The sequence below is a fragment of the Tachysurus vachellii genome, chromosome 11 (assembly GCF_030014155.1).
Source record: "Tachysurus vachellii isolate PV-2020 chromosome 11, HZAU_Pvac_v1, whole genome shotgun sequence".
NCBI classification, from domain to species: domain Eukaryota; kingdom Metazoa; phylum Chordata; class Actinopteri; order Siluriformes; family Bagridae; genus Tachysurus; species Tachysurus vachellii.
In genome coordinates, this window is record NC_083470.1 from 1,302,501 (window position 1) to 1,310,000 (window position 7,500).

The 7,500-nt window shown below is 42.3% G+C and overlaps 1 protein-coding gene across 3 annotated transcripts in view; it reads left to right on the top strand.

Annotated features, from left to right (window-relative positions):
• The window catches only part of atp2b3a (ATPase plasma membrane Ca2+ transporting 3a), a 30,745-nt gene that overhangs the window by 948 nt on the left and 22,297 nt on the right, over nt 1-7,500 (top strand). For all 3 annotated transcript variants that reach the window (XM_060881746.1, XM_060881747.1, XM_060881748.1), the window contains exon 2: nt 1,906-2,389. In XM_060881746.1, coding sequence (XP_060737729.1) covers nt 2,182-2,389 — 208 coding nt within the window. In that variant the 5' untranslated portion in view covers nt 1,906-2,181. The remainder of the gene's footprint in view (nt 1-1,905; nt 2,390-7,500) is intronic.

Consider the following 7,500-nt stretch of genomic DNA (forward strand, 5'->3'; position numbering starts at 1 on the left):
AATAATAATAATAATAATAATAATAATAAAATGACAACAACTATTATTAATAATAATAATAATAATAATAATAATAATAATACATTTCTCTTAAAAGACATTAAATCTCCCGTTACATTAAAGTTCCGAATCGTAATTCAGTGTAAATTCACGCGTTTTCTTTGTGTCCACGCGCCGGCATCAAGGTGAACTGGCGCATTTCTGAAGGTTACCGAGAAAAAGCCGAGCATTAAAGTCAATGTTCAGCTTCATCTTGGCACTGAGCTCCCTCCCGTCCTGCCTGACTGACACCGCGCATGCGCAGAACCGGAACGCACGCGCACTGCAGGGCAGGCGGATTGGCGCAGCGATGCAAAAAAAAAAACCGCTGCTGTTTGTGCAGAGATTCTGTGAGCTGTCAATACATCACAAAGCAGACCGATAAACAACAAACCAAATCAAACAACGCATGCACTCTTATCTCAGGGTGATGGGTGAAATGATCGGTGTGGTTTACTTTGTGATCTTTATGAATGATGTGTGTAAGGAGTCTCCAGTGTCAGCGCCTTCTGACAGTCAGATACAAAGCTGGGACTGTATAATATATGTCTGTTATCACTGCACATTTGTTGTTCTATTAGACGAATACGTTCATTAAGGACGTGCGGTTTTAGGAAAATAAATGATGTATAAATAAAGTACTAGAAAGCAACACTGGAGTAAAAGTACAAGTATCGTACTAGAAAAAGACTTTGGTAGAAGTGAAAGTTACCTTTTAGAATATTACTCAAGTAAAAGTCTTAAAGTATCTGATATTTACTGTACTTAAGTATCAAAAGTCATTTTCTGATATTTAATGTACTTAAGTATTTGAAGTAAAAGTAAAAAGTAAAATTTCAGTGATTTTCGGTAGGTATAAGAGGCACGCTGTCAGACGGAATCCTCGTATCTCCAAAACCGTTATTTTTCAGGACATTAAAAAAACGCCGTACCTTATCTGCAGTACACAGGGTTTAGTCCGCGTTACAGTGGATTGTCTTGCGCTAAATTCCTGTCCTCAGACGAGCACCAGAACTAGCGGGGGTCAAGATTTTTTTTTCTTTGAGCCCAGTGTTTTGAAGACATTTACCTCAGAAGACGTGTTGATTCGTTGCGACTCTTCTTGAGGAGAAATATGACGTGAAGCTCTCCCGCGGAGTGAGGAAGAGGTGGACAGTTGAAGTGTCCAATGGAGTTATGAGATTTGCGCTCAAGCTATTTTCAAGACTTTAGATTGGTTAATAACTTGTAAAAATAACAGACCCATGTGGGGACTGACCAATAGCATCAATATGTGAAAAAATATGAAATTGACCAAATTTGGACATACGAGGTTTCCGCCCGACAGCGACGAAATACGGCCACGGGTGTATAACGTTATCTTCTTCACCCTATTCACCGCTATCGTCGTGGTGGTCGTCTACGGTAATGGGAGGTCCTCCAGTAGGGGCTTCCATGGCGGTTTCAGTTGTGCTTCCTCCGCCTTTAGCAACATTACGCTGAAATAGAGCGTGCGGAGCGTAATGCAATCTAGGAGCAGTGATTCACCAAACCTCCTTTATTGCAGTCGCACACATTTCTTCTGATTTTATTTTGTAGTAACGAGTAACGAAGACGCTTAGTGGAAATATAACGGAGTAAAAGTCTACATTTTATCTAGGAAATGTAGTGGAGTAAAAGTGAAAGTTGACATAGATTTAAATAACGAATTAAAGTACAGATACGTGACGTTTCTACTTAAGTACAGTAACGAAGTGTTTGTACTCCGTTACATTACAACACTGTAAATTACAAATGTGAGAATAACAGGCTCAGCGTGACGCCGTGTACCGTTTAGCTTGTTGTTTATCTCAGGATCGTCTTTTTGTCTGTTTTCTTTCGCTTCAGGCTTCGTGCTGCTGCTGCGACTTTATTTCTCATCAGTAACCTGCAGTGACGTGGACCGGAACGATGACGACCGCTTCTCGTGTTGAACTTTTTTAAAAATAGGTTTTCATTTTGAATGGAGTTACAGTTTACCGTACCTTAAAATAAAAAAAACAGGACGATCAGACTTCTTTTCTCCCAGCATGTAGATCCACGGACAGAACTTTGCAGATTTGCCTCAGGAGAAGTAGATCAGTCTAGACGGCTACGCGGCGGCCCCTCGGACCGGACGGCATCATGGGGGAATCTGTGAATAGCGCTGTGGCGTTTCACCCTAAGAAGCAGAGGACTGACAGCGGAGGGCATGAGGGTGATTTTGGAGTTTCTCTGGAGGAACTGAGGAACCTTATGGAGGTTAGAGGAGCGGAAGCACTACAGAAAATACAGGAGAGCTACGGAAACACTGAAGGACTCTGTCACAGACTAAAAACTTCACCAACAGACGGTGAGTTTGCACCACGATAAATTTAAATGAAAATATTTAATAGAAGTGGAACTATGGGTTTTTGATTCACACTCATCTGAGATGTGGGTTTGGATGAGAAGACGGCTTGGGATTAGAGTAGCTCTGGCTACAACTATTTCAGCTCTTGATATTATGGGGTTTTGGCTGTAAGTAGAGGTTCTCTGTCTGGAACCAAAGACGCTTTTGGCTGGAACTGGATGTTCTCTGGTTGGTACAAAGAGGAGTATAGCAGGAACGTAGGGGCTTCTGGCTGGAATTAATGGCTTTTGGCTGGAACTAGAGGTTCTTTGGCTGGAACCTGGCTAGGGGTTGAGCTTTAGCTATAAATATATTTGGTTCTGGGTTTATGGCTGGAGTTAGTTTTTTTTTAATGGCTTTTAATTGATGCTTATTGGGCTTTGGATAGAACCAAGGTGCTTCTGGCTGGATTGTGGTGAACAGAGACTGGAATTACTGGGTTTTGCCTGGAACAAGTTCTCTTTAGTTGGACCTGTAGGGGTCTGACTGCCACTTATCGTGTTATGGCTAGAAATACGTGAGATCTGTCTGGAATGAAGGCTGGAGCTAGAGGTGTTCCAGCTGGTGCTGGAGAGACTGATGGGCCTCTAGGGGACGTCTCCCTGCATTTCAGCTCAAACTACATTGTCTTGGCACTAATCGGTGTGCAGCAGCAGCACGTCTCTGTATATCAGGACTGCTCTGCTATGTGCTAAGGGTTAATTTCCCCATTGCTCTCAGCCAATCAGAACACAATGTACTGGACTGACATTAATGAAGGGTGACTGTCCTTTGGCTCCTTCACAATCTAGTGAACTAGTGTTATGCGGAATGTGTTTCTGGTGCAGGAGTGTGTTCAGTGTGTGTTCCTTATATTTTCATACTGTCACACGTCTTTAATCAATATTAACTCCTACTACACAGGAATGTTTCAGACACGACTCTTAAGGTGAAAGATCTAGGGATACATTTTTGGCTTGCTGTCTTTTGTTTTAGAGAACACTCATCTGTGTGTGTGTGTGTGTGTGTGTGTGTGTGTGTGTGTGTGTGTGTGTCCAGTGCCTCCTCACACCCACTACATCCCCTTCACTCATCCTATTGTGTTAACATTTGGCTTATTTACTGTTTCACGCTCTGCTGAGTACCTTATAGTTGTGCATTAAACAGGAACTCTGCTAAATCCAACAGTTGTTTTTGGAGATAAACATATTTAAAAACTCATTTATAAGCACCTGAGTAGGGGAACAGAGGATAGTTTGGGGCGTGGCTTATTACCACGGAAACTGCAGGTGAATGATTTACCTTTCAGTCACCTATTGTACAGTAACAGTGCTGAAGAAACACACTTACACACTGCCTGCTAAAGCAGCGCTGCTTACATATGTACTGTATATATATATATTTATATACATTACTGTCCAGTGTCACGGAGATGAGGATGAGGTTCCCTTCTGACCACAGTCACCTCAGCCTCGCTCATTAAGGATGAATGTATAGAAATTTAATTTTAAACTTTACTATTTTTATTCTGTTTCTAAGCTTCTGTAAAGCTGCTTTGAGACCATGTGAATTGTCAAAAGTGCCAACAAGATAAATTAAATTTAAATACAAACTGGGGCAGATGCCTTTATCCAGGGCAACTCACATTTTATCCCATTATATACAATTGACGGTTAAGGGCCTTGCTGAGGGGCCCAGTGGTGGTAGCTTGGTGGACTTAGGATTTAAACTCACAACGTCACGATTGGTAGCACAACACCATAAACACTATGCTAACACATCCTGATGATAACAGTTTGGACCCAGATCTCAGTATTCACATTGCTAGCATGTATCACTTGACTAGCGAGCTTGCAAGATGACAGAAGATTTGCATCAGAAATCTTGCGTGATTATTATTTTTTTCGTGCTAAGATGTAAAGACACACAGGGGCTTTTTACACCTGGGCACTTCATGCGTTGTCTGTGATCCGATAGCTATCCGATGGTAAAAAGACCAGGTCTAAATGTCCTCCGAAACGTTTTGGAGACGGATATAAATCCGATGGTACAAACCCCTTCAGGAGGTGGTCTGGGACGCATTTCAGATGAAACTGGACAGGTGTAAATGAATGTGGTTGTTCAGGCCACATACGTCAGCGCTATACTCCTCCCAAACGGAAGTATGTCACTCGCAGGTGACTCACGAGTCGTGCAGCGCGCCAGAAACGGAAATGAGGACAAATATATTTGCGTTTTGGGCGGGAGTAGAAAGATCGGATCAATATCCGATTCGCCGAGACGCGTTTATGTGGCCTGATGTAAATGGAACAGTTTTAACAAATCAGATAGCTATCGGATCAGAGAAAACACATGAAGTGACCGGGTGTAAAAAGACACACTGCCTTCAGACTGTCTTCAGTGTTTCCATTTGGGAAATAAATTAAGGTGGGGGTCACGGTGGCTTAGTGGTTAGCACGTTCACCTCACACCTCCAGGGTCGGGGTTCGATTCCCACCTCCACCTTGTGTGTGTGGAGTTTGCATGTTCTCCCCGTGCCTCGGGGGTTTCCTCCGGGTACTCCGGTTTCCTCCCCCGGTCCAAAGACATGCATGGTAGGTTGATTGGCATCTCTGGAAAATTGTCCGTAGTGTGTGAATGAGAGTGTGTGTGTGTGTGTGTGTGTGCGCCCTGCGATGGGTTGGCACTCCGTCCAGGGTGTATCCTGCCTTGATCCCTGATGACGCCTGAGATAGGCACAGGCTCCCCGTGACCCGAGGTAGTTCAGATAAGCGGTAGAAAATGAGTGAGTGAAAAATAAATCAAGTTTTTTTTTTCTTAAAATCATCAATGTGAAATTAGTCACAGGATGAAATTCTGATCTCTGATTGGCTGAAAACTGCCTCTTTTCATGAGAACAGTTGAATTGCTTGCAGTGTTCTTATGAACCAAATAAACAAAAAACGAAACCAATTTTATTTAACACATTTTCAGCAGATTTCTGTACAGCGTTTTCTTGAGAATCTCCTCAGTGAGGAAGCTGTGATCTAACGCTGGCTTTGAAGTGATGATGGGATGAAAAAAAGAGGCATTATTGATTTTTATAGTGGCTCGACTGAAAGGATGAAAGATGATCTTGTGAATCAGGGAGATTTGTTGGAGGAAGAGTTGATGTCCAGGAAATCCAGAGTGATCGACATCAGAGGAGCTAAAAACAGCTCAGTTCCTCTAACTCACCACCTCTCACTGTGTCTGCTGATGAGCTCATCACTCATCTCTCCTCCAGTCTCTCTCTCTCTCTCTCTCTCTCTCTCTCTCTCTCTCTCTGTATCTCTCTCTCTCTCTCTCTGTATCTCTCTCTCTCTCTCTCTCTCTCTCTCTCTCTCTTTGTATCTCTCTCTCTCTCTCTCTCTCTCTCTCTTTCTCTCTTTGTTTCTCTCTCTCTCTCTCTCTCTCTTTGTTTCTCTCTCTCTCTCTCTCTCTCTCTCTTTGTATCTCTCTCTCTCTCTCTCTTTCTCTCTTTGTTTCTCTCTCTCTCTCTCTCTCTCTCTCTCTCTCTCTCTCTCTCTTTGTTTCTCTCTCTCTCTTTGTTTCTCTCTCTCTCTCTCTCTCTCTCTCTCTCTCTCTCTCTCTCTCTATCATCTCTCTCTATCATCTCTCTCTCTCTCGCTCTCTCTCTCCTCTCTCTCTCTCTCTCTCTCTCTCTCTCTCTCTCTCTCTCTCTCTCTCTCTCTCTCTCTCTCTCTCTCTCTCCTCTGGTGGACAGATGTTCACTTTACAAAGCTGAGGTTAAAGTGTTTATGGTTGAATGTCTGGCCTGTTCAGGTGATCTTATCTGTTATCTGAACATCCCATAATATCCCACTGTAGTGCGAGGCCCACGCTTCACCTTCAGGCTTTTTGGACACTTATTTAAAGTTTAAAGACTTTAGTCAGTAGAAATTCCCTGCTGAAGCGTCATTATAACTAATCTCAAGCTGTAAAGATCTCAGATCTGATTGTCTGAACTGGTTTAATGTTGTTTGTCCTCGACACAATTAATTAATTGTGTGTTTATACGTCAGTGTGTAAAACAATACGGCTCAAGGCAGGATACACCCTGGACGGAGTGCCAACCCATCACAGGGCACACACACACACACACACACACACACTCATTCACTCACACACTACGGACAATTTTCCAGAGATGCCAATCAACCTACCATGCATGTCTTTGGACCGGGGGAGGAAACCGGAGTACCCGGAGGAAACCCCCGAGGCACGGGGAGAACATGCAAACTCCACACACACAAGGTGGAGGCGGGAATCGAACCCCGACCCTGGAGGTGTGAGGAGAACGTGCTAACCACTAAGCCACCGTGACCCCCACTATTGTTAATATTATTAATTATAAATATAATTCTTTATGGTTTTTATACCGAGGCAGACGTGTTTATTACGAGGACGTGTTTATTAACGAGGATGTGTTTATTACGAGGACGTGTTTATTAACGAGGACTTGTTTACTACAAGGACTTGTTTATTAACGAGGATGTGTTTATTTTATTGTTTTATACCAAATGAACACAACTTTTTAGATGTAAACACACGGTTAAGGGAGAAATTCCCCGAATCCTATTGATTTACAAAACCTCCTTCTACGTTTTATTCATTATTTTAATAATTAATGCCACAAGTATGAAGCGATGAAGCCGTATTGTATTTTATTTCTTTTTTAATGACGTTCACTCGAGCTGCACGACTCCACGACTTGTGAAAAAGCTTATGATCCATTTTAGATCAAATCCATCAGAGTGTCGTCTGATCACACGCTTCAATGACAGATTAGACGTGAGGCGAAAGCCGACCTTTATTTTGTCCAGTTAACATGCTGAATATCACACGTTTAAACAGACAGCTAGAAATCTCACACGTTCACAACATGGAACATTCACTCTTTATTTCAATATTGTATAGAAAAATGGTATAAAAAAGGTCTGGTTTTAAACAAACAAACAAACAAACAAATAAATAAATAAATCTAGTTTGAACCCCACTTTGCATCAGCTATGAACCACATCAACCATTTTCTCCAAAAACTTTAAAGGGATGAATTTTATTAATATTTTTGT